This window comes from Sinocyclocheilus grahami, unplaced genomic scaffold (genome assembly GCF_001515645.1).
Source record: "Sinocyclocheilus grahami isolate Dianchi unplaced genomic scaffold, SAMN03320097.WGS_v1.1 scaffold1439.1, whole genome shotgun sequence".
NCBI lineage: Eukaryota > Metazoa > Chordata > Actinopteri > Cypriniformes > Cyprinidae > Sinocyclocheilus > Sinocyclocheilus grahami.
The window spans coordinates 69,070-81,386 of NW_015506618.1; the positions used below are offsets into that span (position 1 = coordinate 69,070).

General features: G+C 37.9%; 1 protein-coding gene across 1 annotated transcript in view; it reads left to right on the top strand.

Moving 5' to 3' along the window:
• Positions 1-11,910, top strand: part of LOC107570307 (gastrula zinc finger protein XlCGF8.2DB-like) — a 15,400-nt gene extending 3,490 nt beyond the window's left edge. Inside the window, exons 2-3 of the mRNA XM_016256527.1 lie at positions 4,076-4,230; positions 10,731-11,910. Coding sequence (XP_016112013.1) covers positions 4,146-4,230; positions 10,731-11,587 — 942 coding nt within the window. The 5' untranslated portion in view covers positions 4,076-4,145 and the 3' untranslated portion in view covers positions 11,588-11,910. The remainder of the gene's footprint in view (positions 1-4,075; positions 4,231-10,730) is intronic.
• The last annotated feature ends 407 nt before the right edge of the window (positions 11,911-12,317 follow it).

The following is a 12,317-nucleotide window of genomic DNA, read 5'->3' on the forward strand; positions in this document are numbered from 1 at the left end:
AGGAGCTAATTTGGTTCTCGAAAAAGGCAGTCCGGCACTAAAAGCGCACCCAGTTCTGGCGGTGCGAAAACGCCAAAAAGTGGGTAGTTCCACAATTAGTTCTGGTACTATGAAAAGGTTCCCGCGATGCAAAAGGCCCTTATGTAACCGGTATGTACTAGAACCGAATCCTCTGTTTTTTTTTAAATTTGTCCTCTGGTTCTCCAAAACGGACGTAAGAAGCATCATCACTGGCACCGCACGTGAAAAATAATTTCACGACTGAGAAAATGCAGGTGAACAAGTCGGAAAGCTCTAATAATACAAATCCAACACATCTTTGTAGTAACGAGAGTGTCCATGTTGTTTTCACATTCTGACTTAAAAGCACAACTCGGGAAATGAGAGCATCCAAGGAGCGCGTGAATGCAGTAATTACACTTGCTCTGATGGCAGCAGGCAGCCTTCCGTTAACTAAGCTAAACATGCTTGAATTAAAGTGCCTAAAGCTAAACCTCCCTTGTTATTCACATTTCTAAACCCGTTGTCCAATAAAAGAGAAAATTATAACCTTTTTACTCCACAACACCAGTCCAAATGCTTCCTTTTGTGATCTGATGAGGCTTCTTGTCACAGAATGAGGCAGAAAATATGTTCTATATGCTACTTTAAAAATAATACATCGATTAGTAATAAATTACCTCTTTTTGGACCGACAAAAATGCGTCCGGCCGGGATTTCTTAATTGCCAAAATGTCCGGGATTCGGCTGTTTTCTTAATCCCACTCCCACTGAATCTCTGACCATTGCCGCCTGCTCCCGCAACATGTTTCGCTCCCGCGATTTTTGTGTCCACTCCTTTAAACATTCTAATATTGTGTATAATCAAGTGTTTTGAAATATTGCATAAATTACATTTGACTGAAATGCTTGTATTGAAACATTTTGCATTCTACCTATGATAAAACTTTCATGGTCTTCTACATTAACTGTTCCCTCCTGGTGGAATGACCTGCCCAGCTCAATCCAAGCAGCTGAGTCCTTTAATATTTTCAAGAAATGGCTGAAAACACATCTCTTTCATCTTCATTTGACCCTCTAACTCTAGCACTCTCTATTCTAATGCTACTTCTAATTTGATCTGCTTGTTTTTTTTTTAATTAAAAAACTTTACCCTCTAACATTTGCGCACTCTATTCTAATGGCCAATCCATCATTTTTGGGGGGAATTTTTATTTATTTTTTGATAAGTATCGGTTCAGGCACTGAAACCGTTTTAAAAGTATCGATTTGGCACCGGTATCGAAAAAAAAACCAAACAATACCCAACCCTACTTTGAAGCACCTTTGGCACCAATTACAGCCTCAAGTCTTTGAGTATGATGCTACAAGCTTGGCACACCTATTTTTGGGCAGTTTCTTCCATTCTTCTTTGCAGGACCACTCAAGCTCCATCAAGTTGGATGGGGAGTGTCAGTGCACAGCCATTTTCAGATCTCCAGATATGTTTAATCGGGTCCAAGTCTGGGCTCTGGCTGGCTGTGGTGCCTGGTTTCCTCCAGACATGACGCTTGCCATTCAGGGCAAAGAGTTCAGTCTTTGTTTCATCAGACCTGAGAATTTTGTTTCTCATGGTCTGAGAGTCCTTCAGGTGCCTTTTGACAAACTCCAGGCGGGCTGTCGTGTGTGTCTTTTACTGAGGAGTGGCTTCCGTCTGGCCACTCTACCATACAGGCCTCATTGGTGGAGTGCTGCAGAGATGGTTGTTCTTCTGGAAGGTTCTCCTCTCTCCACAGAGAAACGCTGGAGTTCTGTCAGAGTGACCATCAGGTTCTTGGTCACCTCCCTGATTAAGGCCCTGCTCCGATCGCTCAGTTTGGCCAGGTGGCCTGCTCTAGGAAGAGTACTGGTGGTTCCAAACTTCCATTTATGGATGATGGAGGCCACTGTGCTCATTGGGACCTTCAATGCTGCAGAAATTTTTCCCTTCCCCAGATCTGTGCCTCGATACAATCCTGTCTCGGAGGTCTACGGACAATTCCTTGGACTTCAGGGCTTGGTTTGTGCTCTGACATGCACTGTTAACTATGGGACCTTATATAAACCGGTGTGTGCCTTTCCAAATCATGTTCAATCAACTGAATTTACCACAGGTGGACTGCAATCAAGTTGAAGAAACATCTGAAGAATGATCAGTGGAAACATGATGCACCTTAGCTCAATTTTGAGTCTAATGGCAAAGGCTAAAGTAATTTTTTTTTATAAATTTGCAAAGATTTCAACCAAACTTCTTTCATGTTGTCATGGGGTGTTGTTTGTAGAATTTTGAGGAAAATAATTAATTTAATCCATTTTGGAATAAGGCTGTAACATAGCAAAATGTGCAAAAATTGAAGCGCTGTGAATACTTTCTGGATGCACTTGTATAGTAGCATGCCATTCCAAACACAGCTTCTGTACTGATTACATTGTACTTGAGTTATATCTAGCAGAGTCTGCCAAATGTAGTAGGTTATTCAGGTAATCAATGCATACAGGGTGCTCTGACATGCACTGTTAACTATGGGACCTTATATAAACCGGTGTGTGCCTTTCCAAATCACGTTCAATCAACTGAATTTACCACAGGTGGACTGCAATCAAGTTGAAGAAACATCTGAAGAATGATCAGTGGAAACATGATGCACCTTAGCTCAATTTTGAGTCTAATGGCAAAGGCTAAAGTAATTTTTTTTTATAAATTTGCAAAGATTTCAAACAAACTTCTTTCATGTTGTCATGGGGTGTTGTTTGTAGAATTTTGAGGAAAATAATTAATTTAATCCATTTTGGAATAAGGCTGTAACATAGCAAAATGTGCAAAAATTGAAGCGCTGTGAATACTTTCTGGATGCACTTGTATAGTAGCATGCCATTCCAAACACAGCTTCTGTACTGATTACATTGTACTTGAGTTATATCTAGCAGAGTCTGCCAAATGTAGTAGGTTATTCAGGTAATCAATGCATACAGAAAATATGCACAGTATTGATAGTTTTCGCATGACATCACACCCTTATAGGGAACGCCCACCTGGAGGGCAAAACAAGGCTTTGCGCCACTGACCACCAGTTATTTTTACGCAGTTTGCAGTAGTAATGTATTAAAACGCTGATATTAAAAGGCAAAATTCTGTACACACCTTACTGATGATGTATACTTTGTACAGGCAAGCAGATGATCTCAGAATATAAATGCAATGCGCAAAGTTTCACATTGAATGGTTTCCCATAGAAATCCATTATAAAGAAAACACGGAACCATTTAGCGCATCATGTTCATATTCCGGGCTCATCTGCCTGCCTATATGAAGTAAGCATAATCAATAAGGTGTGTACTGAATTTGTTCTTTTAATATCACGGTTTTAAATACATTAAGGCACTTTAAGTGTTTTCACAGCGATTTGTCACACTGTTTATGGATTGAAATATTGCGGTGGGTACATAATATGGATTGCAAATAGCCAAACCTTGCATTTTGTTCGCATATCTTTGTTTTATTCTTTTGAGAGGTGACCTAAATATTTGCGGCTTAGAAACAGATGGAAAATTGACAGGCTTGTGCTGCAGTACTATGGATGTTTTGCCCTCCAGGTCTTTGAGCCGGTCACGTGACTGAAAGCTATTGAATACATACTGGATACTGCAGAAATAGTAAGAGTAGTGTGATTATATGAAATTTCGAACACAGCAACTTTCGATTAAGTGCTTGAATCTCCACACTCCGACTACAGCCGCTGCTTAAAACAACAAGAACATCAAATGCTTGAAATGAAACTAGCGACCATAGCCAAAGCATAGTTGCTTTTGGGAAATACTTCCCAGGTTGATTTAAGGTTATTAACTCAGTCTGGGGTGCGTTTCCAAAAACCATCGTTAGTTCCATTGAATTGATTAATAAACACGGAACTTGCGACCATAGTTGCTTCTGGGAAGTGCACCGCAGACTGACTGCCTTACCATTGCACTGATTACTGAGCTTGGGAGCTTATTGAGACACCCAGAGATTTCGTTTTAATTAATTTTTCTTTTTGTTAATTATTCTCGTCTTGAACAGAACAGTGTCCAAATACACAGAAAGGTTCCTGCTGAAGAAATTAAGATCCATGTGACACGCTATTATAAAGATGGCATTTGTTAAAGAGGAGAGTGAAGACATGAAGATTGAAGAAGCATTCAGAGTCAAACATGAAGATACTGAGGAACAAACAGGTTGGTTTTCATTCTCAAAGCTGAACTCACTCATTTGATCCTTTTTAAAATGTCCAGCTCTACAGAAATGAATGATATTAAAGAATGTATTTTATTTGGAAAATGGTTTTATTTGACATGTCACACATTCGATAACTATACACAACAGTAAAGGATGAATCAAGCAATAAGTCAAATGTCATTAACATCAGCCTAGTAACAAAATAATAAAACATTTGGACCATTGACATAGCTTTTACAGCAGTTACGGCATGCTGTCTATATTTGTTCTTCATTTAATGGGCTGTGGTGAGAAAAAAACCACTTAAGTAACTTTATAAGAAACTGCAAAACAATAGATGCTTTAAATCAAACTGTGTAATTGTTTCTAAGTGAAAAACTAAGATGAAAACACTACCCTAAGATGACTTTTCTACATAATCATTATTTTTATTTTTTTAAATAGATTTAATTTTTTTCCCCCAGCAGTCCAAGCATACCTATAGGCCTTTAAGAACAGTGCATAAAACAAACTAGTAAGTTTGCTCCACAACAGATTCCAAGTGACACGAGGCTTCATGGTTGTGACATTTAAACAGCTTAAGCACCATAATCAGTGAAGTACATCTCAATTTATTTATTTTTTTTTACATTTGAAAGTCATACCAAAATGTATTTGTCCACATAGATGTTGTCTTTTGTTTCATTTAAATTTTACACAGACCAACTTGTAGGCAATTGCAGGTGAAGTCTGACTATTTGTATGGCTGGAAAGGGGGAGCAGTTCAAAAAGAAAATAACATTTAAAAATAATAACATTAGTGTATATCCCATTCAGTTAATTTTAATTCAGAGATATAGAGCATTAAACATTTTTATACTATAAGTAAAATATTGTTGGTGATTTATATTCATTATTGGTTATTATTTTTATTGTTTATTTTATTAACTAATTGATGCAGCCCTAATATCAATGATACACTTCATTAACTGGTTAGGTTGTTCAGTGTTTTCAGGTTAAGATATAAACGGCATAAAAGTGAAAAAAATTATTGTCCCTCAGGGGGAACATATACAAGGAGAAAAGCAGAGGACCTAATATTGAGCCTTGTGGCACTCCATACTTTGAGTAAATAAAGAGACATGAGTAACAGTGGTCGGATCGATAGGACCTAAACCGTGCTAATGCTTGTGCACAAATGCCAACATAATCAGAGAATGTCATGGTCTATGTTGATGTAGCTAATAGCAGTAGATGATAAATGTAGCTGCGATGAAAGGTACTTTTTAACTTCAATGTGCTTGGATTTTATTGCCTGTGATAATGAGTGCTGTACTTATTCTGAACCAATTTTACCCATTGGCCTCAGAGCCCTATTGTTCTTTTAAGGATTATTATGTTTTTGGGAGCATTTGGGGCCCTTTACATGTTTAAAAACTCATATTTATTTGTATAAAACTTGTATTGCTCTCAATGATATAAACAGCTTTCACATCTACAATTAGATGTTTTGATGCTCTTAACGTTTAAAATCTCATGAAATTCTGCATGCACATCAGAGTTGTCAGCCATTAGGTGTAGGTAAAGTCTAATACATAGATGTTGAGTGGGGATGTCGTGCCCCCTTTTGATTGAAGTACTGAGGTCAGTATTAGTCACCAAACTATGTACATGTACTGTTCTTATCAAGCCCGACAACTTTCAACATTACAGTTATTACCTTCACCCAACAGAAGTTGGCTATTTTGTATTTAAATAGTGCATGCACTCCTTCTAGGTGATCCATGTAATCGTCATCAAACTTGGTCACCATGATGCCAAGATATTTGAAGATGATAGTTTTTTTTAATATGTTTGATGTTGACTTGTGGCAAAGAAATGCCATTCTGCAGAAAGGTTGAAGTCTGCTTCGTGGTGCATGAGGTACTCAATATTTTTAAAATTCTTATACTGGCTTGCTGCTCTATCACTGAAATATTTGACCCTTATGATGCCTGGTAAAATCTTTCTGAGATGGCTGAAAACAAAGAAGTATTTATTTACAAAAAGGAATCAACAGAGCAAATTTACTAAATTGTTCATATGTGCTTATATTTAATAAGTAGGTATATTAATGCAAGCATTAAAAAAAAGTGGAAGCGGAACAGCATATACAGGTGCATCTCAATAAATTAGAATGTTGTGGAAAAGTTTAAAGGTCCCATGACATGCTGCTTCTTAGATGCTTTTATATAGGCCTAAGGGGTCCCTAGTACTGTATCTTAAGTCTCTTTCCCGAAATTCAGCCTTGGTGCAGAATTTCAGCCACTACGAGCCAGTCCCACAATGAGCTTTCCTTAGGACGTGCCATTTCTGTGTCTGTAGCTTTAAACGCTAATGAGGAGGATAGAGGTGGGGCAACTGCCATGCTTCGCTCCTTTGCAAGCCATGATGCCTCTCGAGGAAAAAAAATATATTGCGCTCGCCTCGCACGGTAGTAGCTTATTTTCTCATGGGCGGGCCAAATTCTCTGGGCGGGTAAAGCAGAGAAAGGGGAGGTAACCTTTCCCCGTATGACAACATAAAGGGAAGATTCCAGATTGGGCCATCTGAGCTTTCATTTTCTCAAAGGCGAAGCAGGATACCCAGGGCTCGGTTTACACCTATCGCCATTTCTAGCCACTGTGGGACCATAGGCAGGCTAGGGCAGGCTCATATTAATGTTAAAACCTCATAAAGTGAAATTTTCATGCCATGGGACCTTTAAGTAGCATGGGTGTATTTGTAGCAATAGCCAAAAATACATTGTATGGGTCAAAATTATCCATTTTTCTTTTATACCAAAAATCATTAGGATATTAAGTGAAGATCATGTTCCATTAAGATATTTTGTAGATTTCCAACCATAAATATAGCACAACTTAATTTTTGATTAGTAATATGCATTGCTAAGATCTTCATTTGGACAACTTTAAAGGCGATTTTCTCAATTTTGTCTGTTTTGCACCCTCAGATTCCAGATTTTCATAGTTGTATCTCAGCCAAATATTGTCCTTTCCTAACAAACCATTCATCAATGGAAAGCTTATTTATTCATATGTTAACCACAGAAACTAAAATTACCTGATGATTACCGAGAGAAATGAGTGTACAGCAACTGAATCATGTTTCATGTAGTCAATTATAATGCAGAAGCTGTCGCTCACCATTGATTGCATCATCCTTCAAATGTTACAATGCAAAGGGATGAATTGTTGCTTGGGTGTTTTCCCAGTGATGTCCTTGAACTGCATCCTGAACAATGAATGGATAATTTTCAGCAAAGTCCAAGAGTACTAGTGCGGTGTCTGCTGTTAGCGATGCTTTGCATGTTGAGAGGAATGCTGCTTGTGACTTGGCTATAAAGATATGTGCTGTCAAGTTGTCCATTTGTCTTGTAAGCTCCTCTACAAAGTCTGGCACACTTTCCATCCGGTTTATTAATGTGCAGCCTTTCTCCAAGTGGGTCCACTGGTTAAAGCTGACTACGTCCTCATCAGACATGTTGTCTTCCTTGAATTTAGTCATCACATGATCACTGAAAGTATTCCTGCCTGGACATTGACTACATCTGTGTATCATGCACTCCCTATTCTTCATATCACATAGCATAGCTGTCATGGCTTCCTTGTAGCCCCTAACACCAGGGGTGACAGCTATCAGAAGTTTCAAATTTTGATGGATCTCACACACACACACACACACACACACTGTATGTGTTGTTCTTGCTCCAATAGTTACACACCATGGACGACGTAGCTCACAAAACTTGGAAAACCCAATTTTGCAACCAGGCTCTTTGTTTTTGAACTCACTATACAATTCTCTTAAATTCACAAGCAGAAGTCTTTTCTGTTTTTGGATTTTTGTGCCACTTTCATCTTTTACAGATTTGAACTCCTTTTTTCCAGGGCACATTCTCATCACTTTCATAAAAGGCAATGACCTTGTTCACAGTTTCCAGACTCATCTTCCTGTCCTTTTTCATGTCAAACTCAGCCAACACCCCGGCACACTTTTGGAGAGATCTTGCCTTCTTTACCAGGTAAGTTGGAACGCTGAATTCTGTTGCTATTCTCTCAGTGGTCCAGCTTGGTAGGGCTAATGTCAGGAGCTCAAGTTTCCTCTCAATGTGGCATGTGTGCATCACCTTATCCTTAAGGCAGCAATCATCTGATCAAAATTTGTACAATTCTCATATATACTTGTTTCCTTCACCTCCAGGAGAGCTGGAGAAATGTTAACGCTTGTGGCCACCTGCGAACAGACTGCACTTAGCCTCTACAGCCTTTCTTTTTCCGTAGCCTACTAAATCTCTCCTACTTATGTTTTTTCATTTGAGAGGTGAAAATCCTTCATTAGTGAGAACATTATTAACTGCATCTACAGAATGTTCTTTGAGTCTCTGCAAGATGCAGCCATTTCAACAATATCCACGTCTGATTTTTCCGCTGTGGAGGGTAGTTGGTCCTGAGTGCTGTGTCTCACACGTGACACACAACTTCTGCCCTGGATGTATTATTTTCCCTGTGTTGGTGCTGATGTGGTCAGGTGTTTGGAGATCAATGGTTCGTAGGGATTTCATTCTGGAGCTCTCTGGGTGGAGACTGAAAGGGTCACAGAAGACCTTTTGCAGAAAGGAGTATTTGCAGAAGAAATACCTTTTCATGATGCAAACATAATTTTGTTGTGGAGTCAGGTTTTGTAAATGTCCTTCGCAGAATCAGCTCACGATCAATTAAGGAAGATCAGAAAGTTTTCAGTCCACATTTTCTGCTAAAACTTTTGCTGTGACACTCCTTTTTTTTTTTTTTACCCAAATGTATTCCAATGCTGCAGCTGAACTTCATTGCTTTTATTGAGCTTTATTGAACAGCATGTGGACTGTCATAAGAGGCATGAGCTCTGCTAGCTTAGTTAATTCCTGGTAGCTGCAGAAGCAGTTAAAAAAGCAGCAGTTAAAAATAACAAAATCAATTCTCCAATTTTCTTTGAAACTGATTAAAATTTAGAATCTTATCTAATCTTAACTATTGAGAGCAAGTTAATGTGTCCCAGCTTGGCAATTTCAGAGTATTTTTGGTAGAGACATTGTTCAAATTAGTATGTTTAATGTAGCTGTTTTGATAGAAGGAAAAAAAAGATTAATTTGTAATTTCAACATTATTTGTTCTTCAAACATTTCTATTTAAATATGGTTAAATATGGTAAATGGTTCAAATTCATCCAATGGTGCTGCATTGGGATCCCCCTATCTCTGGGACTGTATCTGGCCTTAAAAATTAATATACCAAAAGAAAAGCTTTAGGATATAAATATCTAAAAGGATATTTATATATATATATATTTAATACTTTCTGAGTTACAGCCACACAAACTTTGGAAAGACAATGTTTTCGCCACTCAGACAGGTATGTTCGATGCAATTATTTTGATAGAATGAAACATAGATACATCTCTAGTTTTAACATTATTTGTTGTTCAGGTATTCCTCTTGAAAAGAAGAAAGTATCAGCTAAATGCTAATTGACCCACATTTGGTTTTTGACCACTGAAAAAGTGTACAATTTAACATTTTATTCATGGAGCCATATTGAGATTCTAATATTTCTGGAAATAGTCAAGACATGGCCTTACAAAGGTAGATACCAAAGGAAAAGTATGTTTAGAACCAGAATCCAAAAGGATATTGAGATATTGTTAATACTTCTTGAGTTACAGACATGCAAACTTTGGGGGGGAAAGCTCAGAATGTGCTTTTTCCCAATTTTGAAGTGTCCCCATTGACATAGAATGCTTCAAGAATTGCTAAATACAACAGATTTTACTAAAAGACCTACCAATCTGTGTAAAAATAAAATAATGATGCTGCCATCCTTCTAAAGTCTTTTGTAATTTGGCTATAAATGTCAGGTGAAAATTGCAATTTTGACCTCCCTCTAAAAAACTGTGGATTACTCAGTAAATATACATCCATGACATTTAATATTTTGGCTTTTATTACTAAACATGTTTATCTTTCTTGAGAAAAAAATATTAGCAGAATCAACAATTTGAGCCGAGGAAGTTTCTGAAATTTGGTTGATTTGACACGGAATGACCCCGATCAATTTTGTAGTGAAAAATGGGAATGAAAGTTGCGCATGTATGTTATTATTGTGAGTCATGGTCACAGTGCCACCAGCTGGTAGCAGGAACTGTGTCATACAACAGACTTTTGAAATAGGATGGTCAGGGGGCATGGATGTGCCTAATGAGGCGGTCGTCACCAGCTGGCAGCAGGAAGTGTAGCACATACAACAGACTTTGTCCTCCTTTATTTTACTCACTTAAATGCATGTGCGCCCCATTTGTTACAATGGCCCTGTTGTACTTGAGCCCGTTATCTCTGCTTACAGCGGAGTTGTTGGTTTTGATGCTTTAAATGTCTAAATGTTTTGATGTCCATTGCTTTATGCCATTAAACTGGGCTTAACGTTGTATTTGTCTTTTTTTGCTTTAGACCTGATGGCGCTGAAAGAGGAGAGTCAAGATCTGAATGAAACGGAAGAGAAAGATCTGCATGAAAAACATGATTTCATTACTGGAGAAATGTCTTTTTGTTGTTCACAGACTGTAAAGACTTCCTCTCAAAAAGGAGCTCAGAACACCGGAACTCTGAGTCATTTTACTTGCCAACATTGTGGAAAGAGTTTAAAAAAAAGAGAAAACCTTAAAATCCATATGAGAATTCACACTGGAGAGAAGCCTTTTAACTGCCACCAGTGTGGAAAGGGCTTCCCACGAAAAGATAATCTTAGGATTCACATGAGAATTCACACTGGAGAGAAGCCATTTGTATGTGGTCAATGTGGAAAACGTTTCCCACATAAAGCAACCTTTTATACTCACAGGAGAATTCACACTGGAGAGAAGCCTTACACCTGCAAACTGTGTGGAAAAACTGTGAATCGAAAAGGAAATCTTACGGCTCACATGAGAGTTCACACTGGAGAGAAGCCTTTCGCGTGTGATCAGTGTGGAAAATGTTTCGTACGTAAGGAAGGCCTTAGTAAGCACATGGAGATTCACTCAAGTGAGAGCTGTTTTATATGCCCTCAGTGTGGAAGTACATTCACAGACAGGAAACACTTTAAGAGCCACATAATAACTCACATGGGACAGGAGCCGTTTATGTGTCACCACTGTGGAAAGACTCTCACAAAAAAAGCAAACCTCAAGACTCACATGAGAATTCACACTGGAGAGAAGCCTTTCACATGTGAACAATGTGGAAAGAGTTTCAGACAGAAAACAACCCTTTATACCCACATGAGAGTTCACACCACAGAGAGGCCTATTCGAGTATGTATAGTGTGAGTTTCCCATATCAAATAGATCTGAAGAGTTATTTGCAAACTTATTCTGGCAAGAAATTGCAGTGTTCTGAATGGGGTAAGAGGTTTAGAGAAAGGAGCACCTGTGCACTCAGGCTGGAGAAAGTAGGGTGCCTGTGGGTCCTTGAAAAGGCTGTAATGGCATTACATTCACTTTCAACAACAAGTCCATAAAAGTCCTAAATATTATAAATGATAAGGGAAAATATTTGAAGCACAAACAGAGGAGATGCTTGAAAAGGCAAACCTGTTTTTGATTGGCTAGAGATCATGTCATGGAAGTCATAATCTTCTAATATTATGCGCTTTTTAGGGGTCTTTCTTGATATTATTGGATTTAGTTTAAAGCGATATGCTTTTCTAAATAATTTTTATTTATCAATTTTATATGGGCCATTCTACAGAATTGGTCCAAAGTCAGAGTTGGAAACGTCTTAAAAAAAGGTACTTTCCCAAAAAATGTGTATATATGCAAATTGTTTAATATGCCAGGTACAAATTTCTAGTAAGTGTGCAGTTAATTCTCATATTGTATTTTCAGATAGTTTTGGAATATTTGTCCTTTTGCCAAATTTGTCACTACCGAAACTAGTAATAATAATTTAATTAGAAGGGTTATATTGACCTATTAAGATTTTGCTTGCATCTAGATTGTATATATATTAATGCAATTACACTTTTAACAATATTTCAAGTGTAATTTGAGATTTGTT